General features: G+C 35.9%; 1 protein-coding gene across 2 annotated transcripts in view; it reads right to left on the reverse strand.

Annotated features, from left to right (window-relative positions):
* The window catches only part of NOX4 (NADPH oxidase 4), a 145,250-nt gene that overhangs the window by 116,808 nt on the left and 5,797 nt on the right, over positions 1–22,645 (reverse strand). The window contains exons 3-5 of one of the 2 annotated variants that reach the window (XM_046686204.1): positions 4,957–5,067; positions 3,244–3,328; positions 57–154 (exon numbers count right to left, since the gene is read on the reverse strand). In XM_046686204.1, coding sequence (XP_046542160.1) covers positions 57–154; positions 3,244–3,328; positions 4,957–5,067 — 294 coding nt within the window. The remainder of the gene's footprint in view (positions 1–56; positions 155–3,243; positions 3,329–4,956; positions 5,068–22,645) is intronic. The other variant, XM_046686205.1, reaches the window with a different exon arrangement.

Consider the following 22,645-nt stretch of genomic DNA (forward strand, 5'->3'; position numbering starts at 1 on the left):
CTCATTAGTCATCTCACAAAAGGTGAAAGGAAAACAAGAAGACAGAGCCCACCCACCTCATCTCGGTATCTTGCTGCATTCAGTTCAACGAAATCCTCACTGTAGTTCACTGAGAAGTTGAGGGCGTTCACCAGATGGGCAGCCACGTGCACACCTGTGGAATTGCACCAAGCACAAGTCAGCAGGGTTTGAGGTATGCCGTATGAAGAGGAGTCAGTTCCTCTCCCTAAATGAATACAGGGGCAAACTTTGACAGCTATACGAGCAATAAAATATTAAATTGAAAAGGGAAGTTTTGAAGACACACAGAAAATCTCAGTTATAGGCAATTTTAGTATTAGAAATCCTGTAAAGAAGTGGAATTTTCAAAGGCTGCAATAAAATAACCCTAGTAAGTCAGGGTTATAGACACACACACACACGTATAATAATATGGGCATTTATGTATTTATTTAAGCAGCCCCTGGATATTTTAGATGGTTCACATTTTGCACCTCTCCCATAGCACCAAATCTGTTTTATATCTTATATACTTCACTGCACTTAACCTAAAATATAGCCCCACTAAAAGGCTTTTGACCAATTGAAATTTTTCACAATCCATGGACTCAAATCATAATGTCCTAAATCCAACAGCAAAAGTGTCGGTAACCACTTCATGGGACAAAAACTCAGGAAAGTAATAATCACCATTTAATAATCTACCTACAAGGGCACAGTCAAGAGTATTCAACTGACTCAGAGCTCATACAAAAGAGAAAAGTGTTAGGAAATTACTAAAGAGTTGAAGACAAATTCTTTTTGTCATGATCAGGGAAAAGAAATTATCTTGAGGAGTTTGGACAAGGAAGCAACAAATGACCTTGTGCACGGAACTCTAATGTCCTCTTCCCTCCCCAACCTTTTCTTGTAGGAAATAAGGTTTGAAGTAATAGCACGTTGGAATGTACTGAAAAGAACAACAGAAAATTGGTTGAAAAATCTATTTCTTGGTCACATTGCTTGCCTAGCAATGCTTTTGTTTACCTCTCTGTAAATGATGGTGACAGAAATCAGAGACTTAATGAGATAAGTGACCCCAAATTGCTTGGTAAACCATTACAGTTTATCCTGTGACTCAAAATAAGATATGCCTTATAAACTAGAAAACTCTATAATCTCCTCCAACCTAGAATATGAGATGTAGAGAGGCCAAGAGTTCTAAATTATTCATAAAGACCAAGGAAAGTGAAAGAGAAGGACTAGAATGCTAAATAACCCAGATGTTATTTAAAGGATTTGTAAGCTCCTACCAGTAATCAAATTAGGGGGGAAAAGGGGATAGGGAGCTGAAAATGGGTTAATTAACAAGCAAGGACAGGTTCCCAAAAAGTAAAACAAAGTGTGTCTAGGTGACACTTGACTATGGCACAGCTCTAAAACATTATTTAAGTAAAACTGTTGTGTCTGATAGCTCATCACTACTGAAATCTATGGTTAAAAAAAAAAGAATCTCTACTTTAAATTAAAAGCTTATAACTATATACTTTATGGTTCAAAAGTGCAAAGGCATCCTTAGAAGAATCACCATTCTTTCTGAATTCTTCCGAAAAAAAGTCCTAGGTAATAGCTGAATGAGATACATCCTTAAGGGAAATATTCACCTTCTTTAAAAGGTCTTTTAGGTCAAAAGAATTCAAGGCTGCTAGTTTTAAGCAGCAGAGAGAAAGCTATGCCAGGTTCTTTGTAGGGATTTTCTCATTTTGATTCTTACAACAAAACAATGAGGTAGGTAGACTCGTCCCTATTTTACAGATAAGAAAACCGAGGTTAAGAAAGGTAACTTAGCTAAGAGCAGCCCATTAGTGAGTGGCAGAATGCAAACCCTCTGGAATACACGCCCATTCATGGCAATACTCTATCTTGATCTCTTGGCTGTTCTCCAACTGAACCAGAATATTTAGACACAACTACTGTTTAGAACAAACCAAGTTATGAAAGTGCCGATGTTTCCTGACCCTCCTCCATTTCTGACGTTTCGCCCTCCCTAGCTCTAATCCATCTGTAACTTTTATCAGACGCTTGGCCCTCATCTCATCCTGGACTCTTATTCCATCCTCAGCCTTGAGCCGTACTAGAGTCCTCAGCCCATCCCTGAGCCTCTCCCCTTCTCTCACCTCCAGAGGTGGGAACTGCTAATAGGAAGATGCTCAGGGATAAAACAGTAAAGATGCCTGTTTCAACAACAGTTGGCAATTTTTATACAGCTGAAAACTTAATGATTTCTTGGTAAGAGCTGTATCAAAACACTGCTGATTCAAAATGGCCATCCATAAATGTCCAGACTGAGTGTCCCTAGTATCCGAACATCTAGGTCCTATCGGAAAACGACCAGATGGAAATGTCAGGCGCTATGCTGCTGAGATAAGCAATCCCTGAGATTACAAGTTATAACTAATTCTATTCTAAGAACTCCATACGGATGTTCTCAATTTGATCTTAAATCTATGAGGTAGGTGCTACTGTCAATCCATTTTACAGCTAAAACAACAGCCAACTGAAGATCAGAAAGGCTGTGTCACACAGTAAGGCAGAAGGACAAGTGGGCATAAATCCTACACAATCCATCTCCATAGACCATGACTTAATCAATATGTTTACTACTTTCTGTCCAAAAGATTTGAAAAGTATCATATAAATGCTCAGGATAAAAATTTATTTTAAAATAACTCCTAAGAACCAAAAGATTCTCATTTTATTTTTCAACTTGGAATTGAGCAGGATAAATTTCCACAAATTTTTGACATTTGCTCTTCTACACAAGTATTAATATCAAAGAAACACTTACCAAATATAATTTTGGGTGGACTCATATTCTATGAATGTACATTTCACATTCCAATTTTCATGCATTTAAACTCCTATGATATCATTACTTTTAGAGCATAAAAACTTTTAGTCTGCTTCTTCCAATATTTCTAAATAAAATTATTTGCTTTTAGGAAACAATCATTACCAGCTTGGGGCCCAACTTTTGCATATTATAATATAAAAAAAAATATATATATATATATAATGCATAAGACACACCCATTTTCTGTAGTGCCATCAGACAACTCTCTTTAAACACATGAAAGAGAAAATTAAGCTATACAATAAGAAAATTGCAAGTTGGTGTCAGTAAATAATTTATAGGACAATAAAAATACCATTCATAAAATGTGCTATTCTAACATGATATTTAACATCTTTTGGCTTTCTCACCTGAGAAAATACAGATAGTAACGCCGCAGGTTATATGGAATGTTCTGCTTTTATCCAGCAATCTTCTGGTTCTCCTGCTTGGAACCTAAATAACAATCATTTAATATAGTAAAAATGATGCAACAAATAAGATATATGTACAAAGTGTTTCACTACAGTATTGTTTCTAATATCAAAGTTTTGGAAATATGGCAGAAGCCTACCAAATAAAAATTGGTGAGGTGAATTATGATATATCCAAGTCAATGGAACACTCAAACTATTAAAAAAGAATGAGAGAAGGCTTATTATTGATATGGAAAGATGTGCAAGATATATTGTTAGGTAAAAAAGTTATAACACATAAACTTCACTATGATCCTGTATTGTTTAAAATTAATGGCATTATACATTAACATATCTACAGGCATTTACCCCAAACTATAATCAGTGGTTGTTCTGACACAGTAATATTAGGAGAAACCCTCACTGATTACTTTGCATATTTCTGAAATGTTTGAATTTTATAATATATATGATTTCTTCTTATAGTCAAAAAATAAGATTATTTTTAAATGAAGCGATTCCATCTGTGGTTTTAAATGCCTGCTTGATCTTATGGAAAAACAAAATGTCAAGCATCTTTGAATACCTATGTTTCACACTGGCAGACAAGACTTTAAGACATTAAATACTGAAAGACTTAGGCACTTTTCATTCCCTGCCGTGTACCTTCTCTTTCTTCATGCCAAGCTAATGGCTAGCCACAGGGATCAAAACCTAGCATTTTACAATGGTAGGCAACCGAGAGAAGAGTTATTTCCACAAATTACTGCATTAAAAGTAAAAAGTTTCCAAATATAATCACATGAAAAGATTGAGAAGTTTTACTGCAATAAATTTACCCATATGAACTTCACAGAACATCAAAGTGACCTCATGCTAACAAGCTCTTAAAATATCAGTATCTATCCAGCAGAGCCTTACTATGTTAGTGAAGAAAGGAATAAACAAACATACAGCACACACACACACACACAAACACACACAAGGATAATCGAAGGCAAAAAAGAATTTCAGTTGAGTTTTAACTTTCAAAGTGCTTTTCTGTTTTCTTACATCCTTCATTTTACAACACTTAATATCACACAAGACATCATTATTTAATCAATGCATCTTTTCCAAGCTTATTACACAGCTCAAAACAGTTGTGTGTTTTAAGAAGTGATAAATTGCCAACCACACCACTAGTCATCCTAGGTATTGTTCAAAGGTCACGGGGCTCCGGTTTGCTCACCCGGATTTAACTAAATGAAAAAACAGCATCTCAGTGAGGCATAGTATAGTGGAAGAAGCTCAGAACTGGGACAGAACTTAACTCTGCCATTCACTAGTCTCATGATCTTGGTCAAGCTACTCAAACTTTCTATGCCTCAGGTTCTTCATTTGCAACACCCGATTGCAGAGTCACTGTGAGGAGTCACAATTACACATGTAAAGTGCTTAACGCAGGGCCTGATACCACTATTAATAACTTTTTCTATTATCCTCTGCCTTTATCTAGTGTTGCAGAACAGCTCACTGATCATCTTGACAGGTGACGTGGTCTTTACTACCATCTTTGAGGAAATCACTCTAGCAGGAAGTCAGACCATGGAAACTAAGTAGGACTAAAATGCCACTGTTACACTTGATTTTTATCTTGGAATTTGTGACTAGGATATTTTTCCTTACCTTGTGGGATCCTCGAAGGTAAGCCAGGAGGGTTCGGCACATGGGTAAAAGGATAAGGCTGCAGTTGAGGTTTAGAACAGATGCAGAGGCTCTGCTTAGACACAATCCTAGCTGAACAAATAAGGCAAGGGTCAAAACACAGTCAGTGCCAAAAGTAAACTACAAACATGCTGCAGACCTCACCCCGCTCCTCCTTAAGTACCATGACCAATGTCAACTCCTTCAGGAGTCTTGAACTTTCCTCTCACCAAAACCCCGATAAGAAACTAGTCTCTCTCTGCTCTGTACTCACACAAAACCCAGTCTACTAGTATTATAATCACCTGAGTACTTTCTTCCAGCAGGAGGTCAATTTCTTGTTCTGCCCCCACTATACTTTTCGGGGTTTTAAGAGCCCTAGAGAGCCTCAGTATATTCTGCGCCTCCACACTGGTGCTGTGTTGAATCCTTTGTTCACTGATAAGTATTAAGAATCTCAAACAAAGCTCTTTTGTGTTTTCTCTGTCTAGAACACTCTGAGCCTCTGCACAACCCCCTTCCACAGCACCTGGCTCACTCTAGCTTCATCTGAAGCACTGCTCCTCTGGAGTTCTTCCCTGGCCCCAAACAAGCATGATCGCAGATCAGCTGTGCCTCATACAAAGAGAATCAGAACCATACTGTACAAAATATTTTTCAAAGAATCAGTCTCTTCGGTATTGATGCAACACTTTCTCACAATTCATTTTAAATCAAACTCTTGCTAGATTGTCATCTGCTACTGTCTGGTACTATCCACATTCTTCATATGAATCGTGTATCGCATGAAAACAAAAGATAGGATCATATCTATATACTTGTCCCGAAATAAACGTAAAACTACTTCATTTTAAGGATATTGACTAAGACATATGTGTAAGTCAGATGCTTTTCTCATCTCGAAATTGTTAGTGCCCCTGAGATTTCCACCTTAACTCTTGGCAAAACAGCAACTCTGCTACACAGTGGTTATTGTCAGCATATGAAATAATGTTCCTCAAAGGGAGACAGGGCAATAAGTATGTCAGGAAAGCAATAATTCTCATTGACTTATACAAAAAGTAATTAATATTTCCAGTTAGGCTATATCTACACCATGAGTTAGAACACTTTAGCGATATAGTTCAAAAAATATACCAGTAAGTGGACAAATAGAAAAAATCCTCTCTGGATTATCTAAAAAAAAATGTGAAATATAATTTTCTCACCTCAATCAGCAAAATTATTCTCATTTGAGAGTGATAGGTTTTTGTTGGTTAGGCCAGAGAAATAGAGTAATTGTTATCCATTTTGCACTGGCATCTGCCCATGATAAGGACATTTCAGCTCCAGGGATTTTGGATGATAATTTTATCTGCAATTTTAATGTACCAGGACAATAATTCATTTAAAATATATCAGCTAAAATCTATCGTATAAGTTCAGAACTTAAGATACAAATAAATTATCCAAATTTCCTTTGCGGTTCAATGCTTTCAAGAAAATTCTTATACCTCTTCATGTTTGAACTATTTATTGCATGTCTGGCAGTGTTTTATTGTTGTGTTTACATTAAATCACACAGTAATTTAATTCAAAATGGCTTTAGGTGTCCCCTTGAAATAGATGGAGTTTATTTTGGCATTCCACTTCTTCCTTATCATGCTGAAAAATCTCTCTGGAAATTTTACCAAGGACCCATTTCCTCATAAATGTTTGTTCCTGAATATACTTAGTTCTTTAAACTAAGATGAAAACTTCTTTTTATTAGGTTATCAGAGTACAAATTTCCACATTCAGAAGAAGTAAGGAGAGTGAGAAAAATGGAGACAGATCCCAGTCAAGCGGCACAATCATAGGAAACCATTTTATCTACTCACTCCACAGTAATATTCTACAGCTAAGCACATTTGTTTTATTTAGTCACTAATTCATGACTTTCACAAGAATCAGCTACCTCAAATGTTCGCTAACAAGAAATGACTGCCCTACGTTATGTGCCTGGCCCACTCTCTGTGAATGACTTGTTTTACCATCCTAGAGAGCTTAACCTGCTCCTCTAGTCTTCAAACTTCATTCAGGTTAGTTGTCACTAGATGGCAGCGTTACTTTCATGTTTCAAATCCCACCCATCAAGATCTCTAAAATACAATTAACTGAAAATTCCATATGTAATTTTTAAAACTATAGATATATTTTAGATGAGTAGGTATAAATAAAACATGCCTTAGTCCTTGTATGGACTGAATGTTTGTGTCCCCCCAAAACTCATATGTTGAAACCTAATGTGATGATATTTGGCGGTGGAGCCTTTGGGAGGTAATCAGGTTTAGATATGTTCATGAGGGTGCAGCTTCATGATGGGACTAATGCCTTATAAGAACAGGAAGAGACCAGGGCTCTCCCTCTCCCCTATGTGAGGACACAGCAAGAAGGTGGCGGTCTGCAAATCAGGAAAAGGGCCCTCACCAGACACCGAATCTTCTGGTACCTTGCTCTTGGACTTCCTAGCTTCCAGAACTGTGAGAAACAATTGTTTATTACTTAAGCCACCTAGTCTATGATATTTTGTTATAGCAACCCAAACTAAGATAGCTCTATAGAAAATTATAATATGCCATTTGAGGCAAGTTAATAAAGAATATAACATCTAGATATATCAAGTGCATGGTTATTTTCCTAAAATCTCAAACACATGGGTTTTTGAAAACAGATTCTTTTATGTTTGCTTTTTGGTGAGTAAGATTGGCCCTGAGCTAACATCTGTTGCCAATCTTCCTCTTTTTCTCTTTCTTGTCCCCAAAGACCGAGTACACAGTTGTATATCCCAGCTGTAGGTCATTCTAGTTCCTCTATGTGAGATAACACCACAGCATGGCTTGATGAGCAGTGCATAGGTCTGTGCCCAGGATCTGAACCACTGAACCCAGGGCCACCAAAGTGGAGCATGCAAACTTAACCACTCGGCCATGGGGCAGGCCCCTCAAACACATGGTTTCTTATCTTAAATCTGCTACTTAATAACTATTAATTTTGAGCTAGTTAATTGTCTTTATCTGTAAAGTTTAGAGGGATAAAATATCTTTATCTGTAAAATTAATATAATAATCCTAGCTCTTAGGACTTTTGTGAATAGAAAAACCAGTCTAAAAAAAATGCAAGCACTATATAAAATTAGCTTATTTTCTTAGGGTCATGTATCATATCCTTTCTCTAAATGTGCTCTTCTATACTTCGATAGTAAATGTTACCTGATCCACTTACATTATTCATTCAACATATTTACTGTAATATGCACATATTGCAAGGCACTAGTTCAATAGTGAACTAAAAACAGAAAATGCTTTTTGCCCTAGGATGCCTATATTTTAGTAGGGGAAATAGCTATTAATCAGATACCTACATAATCAAATGTAAATTGTAACAGTGATCAATGCAGTGAATGAGAAAGACAGAGTATGAGCATGTGTAACAGGAAATGAGATCTAAACAGGAAGGTCAAGAAGGCTTTCTTGATTAAGTGAAAGATGACCTGAGTTCTGGAGGGTAGAGCAGGCAGGAGTCATCTAGAAATCAGAAGGACATCCATGCAGAAAAAAAAAAAAAATGCAGGAATCAGAAGGACATCCATGCCATGTGTGGCAAATGAGAGCATGCTGTATATATGAGAAATTAATAGTAGGTCAATATGCTTGGATTGGAAATGGAGGATGGTACAAGCTAAAGCTACAGCAGCAGGTAGGGGTAGATCTTGCTGGACTTGTAGGTCATGTTAAGAATGTGTCTTTATCCTAAAATCAATGCAGAGTGATTGCGTTCTAGGCAGGAAGGCGGTGTGAAGAGGTTAGTATCTGGTAATGATTACTCTGAATGAAGTGTGGAGAACAAATTGGAAGGAAATAATTCTAGCAATTACATAACTTTGTCTAATCATCACAAAAGTGAAATTTTGTTGGAGACAAGGCATACATGTTATGCTAATTATATCTGAGTCTTACATAGAGAAGGGATTCTTTATGTTTTGACTAAACATTTTACTTATCAGTAAATTTATTTTGCTAAATAATTCACTAAAACATATACTTCTAAAATTGGAGAACTAAAAGGTCCTAACCCACATCTCACCATCCACCCAAAGTCTAACCCCTTCTATGACAGCCCTGACCAAAGGTAACCTACCCTCTGTCGAATTTTTCCAGAGACAGCAGCGTGTTCCACTGCCAATAATTCTATTTTGTTTTCTTTCACTTAGATGAAATCTGTGTCTCTATAACTTCCACCTACTGGGCTCCTCTAGATAATAATATTCCTGAAACAGACATTCAAAAACTGAAGATAAAAATGGGATGATTTCCCAGCCCAATCTTATTTTCTTCATGCTAACACAACTAGCTAAGTCTAAAATTCCTGATATAATTTTAAGACTCCATCATCATCTCAGTGACCTTTCCCAATTCACCGGAATTCAGCACAACTGACATAGACTAACGGTACAGAGCAGTACTGAAGATCAACATGTGCCTCACTAAGGACAGAATCTGCTAATTCTATGTCTGTATTATATAGTGGGACAACTACGTTGCATAATGGCTCATCTCAAGTTTCCAACATATAGATTTTCTCACATGATTGCTATCAAGTAATGACCCTTCTATCCTATACTAGAAAAAAAAAATGGAGGCATGAGAGAGTAGTTACATAAATGCAACAATTTATTGGCTTTAGCCTATTATATTACATTGGGTATGAATTCTATATTCTGATATTTTTCCTTCTCAATTTTGCCTTAGCTGAAAGTTTCACATTCACATTTTCCACGTCTTTATCCAAGTTCTTGACAAGTCTATTAAAATGTAACAAACTCCTGTTGAAATAGTTGACTCTAGAGAGGACTTGTAAACTACCTTTTCTGGTACATTAACTTTCAAATGAGCATTTTGCTAGCAACTGGGAATTTTTTCAACAATTTTGGGGAAATATAACATGCCATTTTACATGTAAATATCTATGCAAAATTATTGTTCAAAGAGATTTGAAAAGGCCAGAGAAGTATTAATAGCAAGCTTTAATAATTGGTCATTTTCTAGCTACCTCTTGGTGAGTTAACAATTAGTCACTTCCAAGAAAAAATAAAAATAAAAATTACCATAGAAAGTTTATAAAAGACTTTTTCATATTCTGATTTGGTATTTTGTGTTTGTCTAAATTTATGTAAATCTGTACTAATTAAGGTCAATTTTATTGACTGTTTTCACCCAAGGAAATGTTTCTAATCAAACTAAACAATGTCTACACAATACCTAATTCTTGCATGCTTTATAATCACAGCACTGTAGCTCCTTCATGGGGCCTTACAAGTCACCAAGGCCAATCTTTTTCCTCCACTTCTGCTGCTATTTTGTAAAGAAACAAGCACTAGAACCCAGGCCTTCCCTCCATGCTTTCTGTCATTTCCATAACAACGCTTCACTCCCCAGAACAGAGAGGGGAATTCAGACACCTGGTCTAGCGCTCTTTCCACACCATAATACTTTCTTACTCTTTCACCTGCTTACACTTTTATCCAACCAGTATGTTTTCCTGTCATTTTGTATAGACATTCACACAAGACTTCCCTAATCTGACTGCACATTGAAATCATTTGATGGGCTACTTCAAAAGAAACATATCTCTGCTGTGCTTCCTCAAATTCTCATTCCTGAGACCTGGAGTGTGGCCCTGGGAGGTACAAGCAGGCTTGGCAATCACAGTTTTAGAATATACTTTGAAGTCAGACAAACCTGAGTATGAAGGACATTTACTAGCTGTGTGTCTTTAGGTAATTTTCTTACCCTCTCTGTCATTTTCCTCAACTATAAAATGAAAAAATGATAATAATACATCTACCCCAAAGGGTCATTATGAGTATTAAATGAGCATATACAGTACTTAGTGCAGTGCCTGGCATATAGTAAGAAGTCAACAGAAACTATTATCATCATCCTGGTCCCTTGCCATCCATAAGCCAAATCTACTTTCAAAATGTAAATGTTTTTACAGAATGACTTCCAGCAAATCACTCTTTCCAGGCCTGCCTCTCCATCCTCACCTCTGGAGAGTAATGTTATGGCTATAGCTATGGGAATTGAGCTTTATTCCACTCAACTGTACCTAAAGAATTCAAAGAAAGTTCTAGGTAACTAGTAAGTGTTCAATAAACATGTGGTGACTAAGTGAATGAATGAGCCTATGAGATGATCCTTCAATACCCTCATTTTGGAAAGTAAGAAAAAGAGAATCAAAAGCAAATGTGATTATTCAGGTGGTCTAGTTCACATCTGGGATGAAAACTCAGGCCCTGCTCTTTCCATCGTACCATATTGCCCAGGATAGCAACTCTGCCTCTACTTCCCCAGCCCTCATCATTCTAGAGACTAGGATTTATTCTATGGAACTGAGTAACACACAACTTGCAGAAAACCTTCAGGGTGACTGCAGCTTTTTGACAAGAGCATATAGGTCATCTACTCCAATCTTCTTTTTGATCCTACTTATAAGTCTGAAAATAAGCCAAAGTGATGATACTATAAGGTCACTGGGCTATAATTGTATGTTATACGGCTCAGTCCAGCTCCTGGATGCACTACCCAGATTAGTTATTCCAAGTTTTTACTGCACATCTCAGCTCCCTATCCACAGCTCATGCTGCGTTCCTTGTATTGGTGATGGCATTCCACCTCTTCCAGCCTCCATGCTAACTACCAGATGAACTCTTTATTATTCTTCAAGTCTCGGCCCAAGGGTCATTTTCTCTGTCCGGCCTTGCTAAGGCCCACATCCCCACCCACACCCTCATTTACACCTCCAAATTTTTCCCTTTTTCAAATATTCTAAAAACTTTGGAGCATTTTTCTCAATGCTTCCTTTTTGCACTTCACTGTACTTCCATGAGAGCAATTAACCCCTAATATTGTAATGGTTTACCTATTTATCTCCTTATCCCCCCTAGAAAGCTAGCAAGTGGCAGCACTGGTAAGTGGCAAAGCCGAACCTGCCTCTTATCCTTGGGGACCTCAAAAAAGCATGGTCATTAATAAAGAAAATTATTTCAAAAATATACTCCTTGGGGAAAAATATGCTTTGAGTAACAAAAGCCAGAGACAAGAAGTCATGAGAGAGATACATGAACAAAAAGAGACAGCCCCATAGAGTAGTCTATATGATTTTCTAAGGCAATGGGAGGCATTTTTCATTGTCTTTATAGTAACCAAAAGGGTCCATGGCAGAAAATCAGAACAATTTATTTTTCCTATACCTATCAATCACACCTGTGGTCCCAACTTAAATGTTTAGTTTGTACCATTAATATATGAATTTAGAATATGATGGACATTCCATGGGAGTAAGAGTGCACGTAAGAATAAAAAAATGACATTTCAATGAATGGCTACTTCAAAACTAGATTACCTAATTATTTTGGTAAGGTTTCATATGGAAATAATAATGAATAACATGTCATGAGCAACCAGAAAGCAGTTAATAATAGTTGGAGTAATTATTTCTTAACAAAAAAAATTCCCCAAATAAACTACCAATTCAGTGCTCTTGGGGTATATCCAAAAGCTCATGAATGTCCCTTCATACCATAATAAACTGTAATTCATTCCAAGCGATCCTAGCTGGTTTCTCTCAACCAATTGCCCCTGGAGACTTTTAACTATGATGTAATTTTTTACTCAACCTGACCGCTCTGCCTAACTATAAACTGCCTTTTTTTTTTTTTTCTCCTAAACACTGTCTCTAAAAGGATCTATCAGTTCTAAAGGAAGAAGCTGGGGGGAAAAATTTTCCCATATATTTAAAGGGACCATCAAAACATAGAGTCCATCCTGACTTTATATCCAGATTTCCTCATGCTTAACTCAAATCTTTCCTTCTTATATGTCATCATCCTTCATTCTACCCTTTCTAGAAAGGAACTTTCTTCCATTTCCAGTAGGAATGTGGTTTTTCCTTAGGAGTTTATTATGAGTCAGAAGGAAATGTAGCTATTACAGAGAGAGAAGAAGAAAGTAAGATGTAAAGTGATATTTCTGTCCTCATTTTGTCCACCTGGTCTTTCCTGTGCCAAAAGCCCAGAGAGCAGAAGAGATTCACTTCCAGAGTAATTATCCGCCTGGAAAAGTTAAAGTTCAACATAAATGGGATTGAGAATTGCATATGAACACGTTCATGGGTTTCTAAAGGCAATGCCATTTAGCAAACAGGTCATCAGATTAAAAGGTATGAATTTTTATCACAACTAACACCTGTGACCTCTACCAAGGTCACTTGTCTCTAAAACCTAGAATTGAAGAACTTAACAAAACAATAAATCTTCCTCTACTTTCCCTCATAGAACTGTTCGAAAAGGTAAAAATACATCAAGTAAAAATGATTTGACCTCTTTAGCTGACAAACATTATTAAAATGGAAATTTTTTTAATTCACCTATTACATTCCTGTGGGTATTCATGCTCATCCCTTATCCTCTACTCATCTTTAACGCACAAAAACAAGGGTCTCAAGAGTTACAGAGCATTTAACTTATGTCATTATTACATCTTCCTCCTCCTACAGAAATGGTCCATGCACAAGGAAAGGCACTGAGGAGTGGAATGTATTCTGCAGAGCATAGCTGGCTAGAAAGCCAAGACAGGCCTTGTATCTCCAACATCACAGGTCCAGCACATTTGATCACAATTACTTAGTATTTTAGTCATCTCTCAGCTACTCTTCATCAGAAACAAATCACTCGAAAACTTCACATCATTCTTCCTCAGCTTTAAACTATTTTTGATTTCTCAACATTCCTCCTAAAATTTAAAAGCCAAAAGAGATAAACCAGTGGCCTGAGCATATGGAATAATTTTTGAAAGGAAACTATACTCATAGCAACAGTATCCCCTCACTTGGTTAGAATTTTAATCAGACTATCCATGATGACATATATTAAAACTCATATAGTGAATATGGGATCTTCAATATTAAGAATTTTCTCTCATGTCTGTCAAGCATACCCTATTTAATCATATCTATCTTACTCCTCCTGAACTCAATCCTGTTTAATAACTCTTCTTAATTGAATCTATAAACTTGTCTTTAAGTTCCATCTTTGTCCTCAAAATACTAGCAATCTCAAGTTGACTTTCTTTCAGTCTTTCTTTGAAAAAAAAAAAAATACTGTCTCTGAGAAGCTATCGATTCTAAGAAAAAGAACTCTGGAGGCATTAACATGGCCAAAATGCCTAATAGAGTAGATACTGAGTAAAGATGGACTGAATAAATGGATCATTTGTTACAGACTATTTACCTAAACTTCCTAATGCACACACATTTAAGCATTACACTCTTCTGACAAACTCTATTCAGTTTCCCTAGTCAACATACAGAGGCCCACACTAGTTCATCTGCAAGTAGAACAATACAATAAATCAGGATGATATACTGCTATAAGAAATGAAACGTAAATCAAACAATCTTTCTTTCTTCCCTAAAAAGTTAACATTGAATAAGACCAAAATATCACTTCATATTCTTTCTTAAAAAACAAAATAGCACACAGAAATACTTATCCAAGTGTACATGTAAATGTCTACAAGGATACTCATTGCAGTATGATCTGTGATACCAAAACAAAAAAGAACAGAACTAAAATGACCAACAGTAGAGAAACATAAAACAAATTATGGTATACATTAGGAGACACTATGTAGCATTAAAAATAAAATGTTAAACTTGTATAGTGGAAATGAAATAATATCCATATTATTGAATTAATAATATGCAGGTGCACATATGTGCATCTATATACACAGGCATAGATATAGATATACACATGGAAATAGATTATATAGACAACAGGCGATTACCTTGTAGAAGTAATGGGGAGTTTCTATTTTTTCTACTGTATCATCAGTATTCATTTTACACAAGCATATATTTCTTTTGAAATGTACTACATTTTAACAATTAAGTATCAAGAACTCAATGAATAAATAACAATAAATAACAATAAACTACAATTTAAGTCGAGCTCAAACATTACATATCATCCAACCTGCCATTCCTTTGCCATAGGTGCCATACCATATTTCCTATAGCGTGGTTAGCTTATGTGCTCTTAAGACACTTAGCAAACAGTTTCTGCAAAAACAAAAGTATTTCAACATATTTTAAAATATTAATAAAGAAAACCCTATGCTTCCATGCACAAAAATAAAAAAATAAATTAAAAAAACCTTCCACTCACACAACCTTCCTAACTTTGACTGGCCTTTGGGGTTGGTACGAGCTACCTACTATACTTGGCAGTTCAGAAAGGGTGAATTGTTGCTGTGACATTTCTTTATCTGTCTTCTTTGTAATCCATTCCATTGTATCCACCTATCCTTTTAACATTCTCTTCTATATTTATTCTACTTCCTAGTATTTCCAAGTTTGATATTATATTTGTTATTGTTATTGCTTTTACCATCATTGTTTATATGGCTATTTTTTGCTTATGGTTAATATTATGGACAACACATTTAAAAAGAAGCCATATGAATTGAGAAATTAAACAATACTTAAAATATTCACTGCATTCATCTCTTCAGCAACCCAATATCCTTTAAAATTCGCACTGAAAACTAGCTATTACAATCAAATGTCTTAATGTTTTTTAGATTTGAGCCATGTGTGGTATCATTGCCACCTTCATCTTAATTTGACTAAAACCGTTATAACAAGTAAATACAAAATCCAATATTTTCTTACAATATGAACAAATTAGTTGTCCTCCATTTTAAGAAAACCTAGTGGGCAAAGTCTTTAAATTATAAAACCAGCAAACTACCTTATAATATTTACACTATACCAGTATGCTTTATATACCTCACAATGCTATTGGAAGAAGTAGTAAATTGGAGGTAATCTAAATGTACGTTTCTGGGAAAATAGATCAGTAAAATGTGGCAGATGCAAACTGTGGAATACTATGCAGCAGTAAGAAGCAATGGACAAAAGAAACACGTAGTCACCTGGATAGACTTTGAAAACATGACACCAGATAGAAACAGAATGGTCCTATGCATAACACCACTTTTGCGAAATAAAAGAAACATACACATAAAATACCAATAGAAGGACATATGTCAGCACATTGTTAGAAATGTTGCTAATGCAGGGATGAAAAAGGGACTGGAGAATGGAGAGTGATTAACTAATGAAATAATAAATGAATGAATGATGAAAAAAGCAAAGAGTCTGCACAGAGCCATGAAGGTAGTGTGCTATGAACTGAGGAATATGTTTAAATATTCCATGCCTGACACCAAAAACAACGTTTTTTAAATCCTTTGTTTTAACAGAGAAGACTCGCTGCCAACGTCCTATAAAATTAGTGCTCTTCTTGTGCACCTCAATCTCTGGTTTGCTTGACAGAAAGTTTTAAAAAGCTCGAGAAACTTGGAGCTAAAATTTGAAAACCACTGCCAATTGAAAACCAACTAAGTGTGAACTTAATCATTTTGAAACTATAATTAAGAAAAAATACAGTCATTTGTAAAATATCTTTTTAAATACTTCAGAATTTATACATTGCACAAAATTAGGAGTTAACTTTTCTTAGTCACTGGAAACTTTTAGTCATTACCAAATATTTACAAATAGATTTCAGCATCAAAACATTCTTAATTTGACAATGTTTCTTGAAAAAAATGAGTCTAGTGTTGTCATGACTACATGTCTACTACAACTTGCCATTAGAAGGGAAGTAACATTTTTTGACATCTTCACACTCATTTCTTCATCTTACTTAACCCTCTCTTCAAAATAAACAAAATCCGATGAGAGAAATTAGGTTAAACTATGCAAAATTGCCATTTTTGTAAGTCAAAATGTTTCAACATTAGAATTTTCATGTAGTTCAATTTAATAATATAATTCTCAATTTAAAATTGAGGGAGAGGCAGCCATGATGGCCTCGTGGTTAAAGTTCAGTGCACTCTGCTTTGGCGGTCTGGGTTTACTTCCTGGGTGCAGAACGACACTACTAGTCTATCAGTAGCCATGCTATGGCAGCAGCTGCATAGAAGAACTAGAAGGACCTACAGCTAGAATATACAACTATGTACTGAGGTTTGGGGGAGAGGGAAAAAAAGGAAGATTGGCAACAAATGTTAGCTCAGGGCCAATCCTTCCCTGAAAAATAAAATTGAGGACACTAAGGCTTTGAAGATTTCAATAAATTACTTAAACATAGAGGTGTTAAGAAGTAAAGCCAAGATTTCAATTTAGGTCAATTTGTCCACAAAATCCATGTACTTTTCACTACATTATATTGTTGCCATTGATACAGTAGAATTTTCACAGATATTACTATATTTGAAATTTAAACTAATAGTTCCTCCGTGCTCAGGAAAAGGCAACAGCAGACACTTGGTTTTAACAAGAATTAGAATGAATGTCATATGAGACTTTAATAAATTAAGTTTCTTATATCTAAAATCCATGGTTTGAACAAAACATATTTTTTCTTCAAGCATAACACACTCAAGCTTTAAAACCAGTACAAATCTAAGACTAGTTTTCTTCAGGCAAACCAAAATTAAGGAAACCTTGTAGATCCATTATGATACAAGAAACTAAACTCTTCCAAGATTTTCATTTGACTCATTCTTTGATCCTCTTATGTTTTAAAAAATGTACAAGATCAAAACAGCTGAATAGTTCAATGATGGGGTCTACTTAGTTTAAGCCAAGGCCCAACCCCCAGAAAAATTCCACGGTAGATAACGAATGTAAGACAGACAATGCCCACCAGCAAATGCCATTTCTCAAGTGGGAGAACTTTCCTATTAAAGCTCTACATTCTTGTGGTTTAATATGAGTCATTTGTTTCCAGTTGGAATCCATTAGTACAGACCACTGATGATATTTGCTTGGTTTTCCCTTAGAAAAAAAGAAAAAGAAAAACGTATCTTCACCTTTGTTTGCATAACTCAAAGTACTTTACAAATGTGCTTTGGGGCCCACGGTTTTCAAACCAAAAGAATTAACAAAGCTCAAAGGATCAAAGTAACTTATCAAAAGTAAGTTGGCCAAGGAAAATCAGCAAGAAGTAGAAGCACTCTCATCACCCTAACTCATCAATATTCTCCGTAGGTGGTTCCTATTTTCTTGCTCCACAGCCGCCTCTTCTTAGGGCACCCTCACCCACCATGAAATCCATGTTCCCATAGGAGGTGGGGTGAGTTCACCCAGGATAAGAAGCTAATTGGAAGGCACATAAGAGAGAGCACATTAAGGGGAAAACGAAGTTAACAAAGAGGACCAAAAGTATAGCATGGGGAAAAAAGAAACTTGTTTGGATTACTACCACCTCGGATCCTTGCAATGGACCTGAGCTTTCTAAGATTACTGTAAACAAAATTTCCTGCCATTTGAAATCAGCTACTTGATAATTCTATCATAGGAGAAAGGAATAAAGTCAGAAAGGCATTCACCATAGATCATTTCTTAAACTTTTAGTGTGGAAGAGTCCACTTTTTTAAAATTTCAGACATATAAAAAGTTTTCACTTTGTGTACATCACTCATCTCTCCTTGCTTTAAACCATATTATACTCTGGTAGTCTTGATATGTGTCTAGAGACCTTTAACAATTTCCATGTCCATGAAAATTATTAAAGCGTGCAATTTTCTCCCTATAGAATATGCGTTGGATTCATTTATCCATAGACAGGAGTCACTGTCAAATTCAACTTTCCAATTTCTAAAAATGTAAACAAATTCTATTGATTATGAGAAGCCCATCTTCTCCTTAATCTATCTACTTTTTTTAGTCCTATTGCCAGAATTCAGAAGAAACTACTTTTCACAAGACTCACTTTTATCACATTGTTTGACTTTTATTACATCACAAAGTTGCACAAAGACCTGGATACTAAGAAGTGAGGAAGGCTCACTCCCCACCTAGGTAATTTACTCTTTTACTAAGGTCTCACTCTTAGTTCACACCTTGGAAAAATGATTAATTACAACATGTCACAGACCTTCAAGACCCCACTTCAACAGTCAAAACTGTAAATGTAAAGTATTTTAGATGTTAAGGGCTATCTGCCACTTTTCCATCATGAAGATGAAATCTTCTCATCCCTTTGTCCAAACTGTCCTTTATGACTTGTAGGGGAGCTCTGTTACGGTACCATGGCTAGAGCCTTAAAAGCTGGGAGGAAGGAACAGGAGACAGAAACAGTCTATGATAACACCATTTTCTTTACATCTGTGATGCTTTCAATTCTTCAAAGCAGCTCCCTCTCTGTTAAGTTATCTAATCCTCAGCACAACACTCTGAGATAAGTAGGACAGTCTCACTGTTTTATCAGGGGTACAGGACTGATAAATGAATTATTGTATATGGCTACACAGAATGAGGAAAGAGGAAAGGAAAGAGGAAAGCTGGCATTTCAGGAATTCCTATTATATAAAGGGCTTTATTCTAGGTACTTTAATCCACGAGCAGGTTATTTATAATTTCTGTGCTTTAACTTCCTCTTATGTAACAGAACCTACCTTGTAAACTAGTCAAGACTCTGGCACCGAACGTATCACAAATTTAACACGATACCTGTCCCATGAGAATATTTCAATGAATGTTAGTTCCAGCTATTATTACTATTTCTTTTAATTTTCTTTAAGGTTTGCAATAATCTTCTGAGATAGGCATTATTTCCCTTGTTTATTTTTTCAAGACTCCAAGGTTTCATTAAGATTCATAAATGTTTTTCTGAATGAAGTGCATTCTACCTCAAGCTGAAATTCCACCCAGCAATCACAACCAAGTTGCCACAGATTGTGTGCCAATTACAAACAGCCGCAGAGAGCCTTCCTTTGTCCAAAAGGATCAGGGAGGCAGCCAGAGGTCAACCAAAGGAAGGATGTCTCGCTGTCCTAATGCCATCTGCTACATGCTCAGCATGTTCCTTCCAGCTTTAGATTTCTCTGAATTCCTTTTAATATTTTTGTTTATAAACATAAATAATAACTATTATTTAGTACCATTAATAGTATTAATACTAAACAATGCTTAATATTTACAGTAATCGCTATCTTCTGCTAAGTGCAAATGCACCAGGTAATAAGCATTTCACCTCTATTTTCTCATGTAATCTTCACAACTAACCTAAGAGGAAGGCTTAAGCTCATCTTTATAGATAAGTTAAACTTAGGCTCAGAGAAGAAATTTGCCAAAATCATAAAGGGACATAAATGCCTGAGCCAGCATTCAAACTCATATTTATATAGCTCCAAAGCCCATGATCTTTTCTCTAGGGAGTTAGGGTTATTTGATTTTCCTCCCTAGAATTATGTAGGCACTTTTAAAATCAATGTTATGAACAACGCAATGCTTAGCATGATGAACTAGAAACAGTGACTAGAGTTAGAAGACACACCACCCACATTCAGTTTTGCACTGAGCCCATAAAGGAGGCATCTTACTATGCTAAGATAAACGAAGTAGAACAATCCCCTAAGGTCCCTATGACGCTCTGCAGTTCTACAGGCTCCTCTCGCTGGGCTGGGTATTCCTCAGGAAACAGCATACTGCACCAGCCTCCAGAACCACCAGGAAATACATTTCTGTTGTTTAAGCCACCCAGTCTGCGGAACTTTGCTATGGAAGCCCGAGTAAATGAACGCAGTAGATATCAGCTAGGATGAGGTGTAAGTCTTCCTCAGGTTTAAAAATAATCCATAAACTATATTCTTACCTTTACTTCTGACTGAGTACTTAAATTGATACAAAAACACACAAACACACATACAAACATTCCTACCCAGAGCGACAGTGGTAGGATGCACAAGAATCTCAGATAAGAGTGGGAAGTTCCAGGTTCTAATCCTATCTGTCTTAGAACCTCCCTATTGGACCAGAGTGATGGAGAGCATGTCTACAGTATCAGATGAATGTGGGCTCAAATTGGGCTTCTCCAGTTGTTAGCTGTGTGACCTGGGGAAAGTTACCTAACCACTCACAATCGTACTTTCTCAATTCTGTAAAAAGCGATGATTTTTATCCTCCAGGGTTGTTATATGTATTAAATTAAATATAAGGATTAATGAGATTATAAAAGGAAAGAGCAAAGAACTAACTGTGTCTGGCACATAGTATGTGATTAATAAATGGTAATTGCAGTTATTAGGTTGAACTACATGAAATGGCTGATATTTGATTATTTTTGTTTTATCAAAATGGCAATTCCATATGGTTCAGCCTAGTATTAAAGTTGCACAAAGACAGAAGAGCACAGGGGTTAAGAATACAAGTTCTAGAACCAGGATGTTTGGGCTGGAGTCCTACCTCTGTCACTCACTACCAAATTACAGAACTTTTCTAATTCAGTTTCTTAGCTGAAAAATTAAAAATATCTATTCCATAGGATGGATGAAAAGATTAAATATTACTAACATTATTAATAATGAAATGAAGGAAGTAGATTTGACAATCTCTGAAATTAGTTCCACCTTCCAATTTTGAGCGTTTTGGATGTTACTGCTAAAAGAAAATTATACAGTGAGCATTTAGCTGTATAAAACAAAGAGGTTAAACAATGAGTGCTAAAATTCTGCCAAATATTGTGCAATCAGAAGTAATTTAAATTAAAATGTTTCATAATTCCTTTAGAATTTGTCTGAGACAAGTCTAAAACAACTGTAATGCTGAAAATATATGTTATCTTGAGGATAAATCAATAGTTTTTTTTAACTTCTTAAATTGCTAAACATCTTTAAATATCATCTCACATAAGATGAAAAGCTAGTAATCTATAGAGTATGGAGTTTTGTGTTCTTGCACATGTGCATGAGTTTTTCACTATAACAGGCTGAATGTTGGACTGAAAAGATCAATAAATCAGAATAGTGACCAAGCCACTAATTCAGAGGGTGATAGTCAGCAAGTCACTTCCACCTCATTTTTCTATTGGAGAAAATGAGAAAGAAATTTAAGTCAAGATATCAAAGCTCTCTTCCAGGTCTAAAATTCTCTGAAATTCTATCTATTGTAAACAGATTAAGAATATAATGATTGCATCAAAGTAATGTAACCCCTACCACCTATCAATAAACAGAAAGTAAACGGTTTTCAAATAGCAGGATGTTAAGAATAAAAAGGAACAACAACTCAGTTAAAAATATCCCCTGAATTGAAACCACAATATTCTGTGCAATAAAAGGAAAGAGTTAATGATCAAGCCTTTTCTGAAATTGACAGGAGGCGTACATTCCTTCTCAGCAGAAGTAAAGCTGCCTAAGCCAGCGGGGAAACCAAAACTGACTTAAAATCCTGGGTCCATTTGTCCAGAGACTCAAGCTCCGACCTTAGGAAACTCACATGACATCAGATTTCTGTCTCTACAAAATGTTCATTATGATATAACTCCTAGGACTCTTGAGAGGGTAAATTAGTTAATGTTTCTAAATCACTTAAAGGATAATGATTGACCAAAGCAAGATCATCACCGGGAGATTAGGAAAAACTCTCATTGCTCACAACTTTCTTCCAATGAACATAGGTATCTCAATAAGAGTTTAAAAAAAGAAAAAATGATCCTCATGACCATGAAGCAGATCTAAAATAATAATTGTGAGACCAAGCAAAAAAAAACTTAAATTCTCATCCTGGCACCATG

This window comes from Equus quagga, chromosome 14 (genome assembly GCF_021613505.1).
Source record: "Equus quagga isolate Etosha38 chromosome 14, UCLA_HA_Equagga_1.0, whole genome shotgun sequence".
NCBI lineage: Eukaryota > Metazoa > Chordata > Mammalia > Perissodactyla > Equidae > Equus > Equus quagga.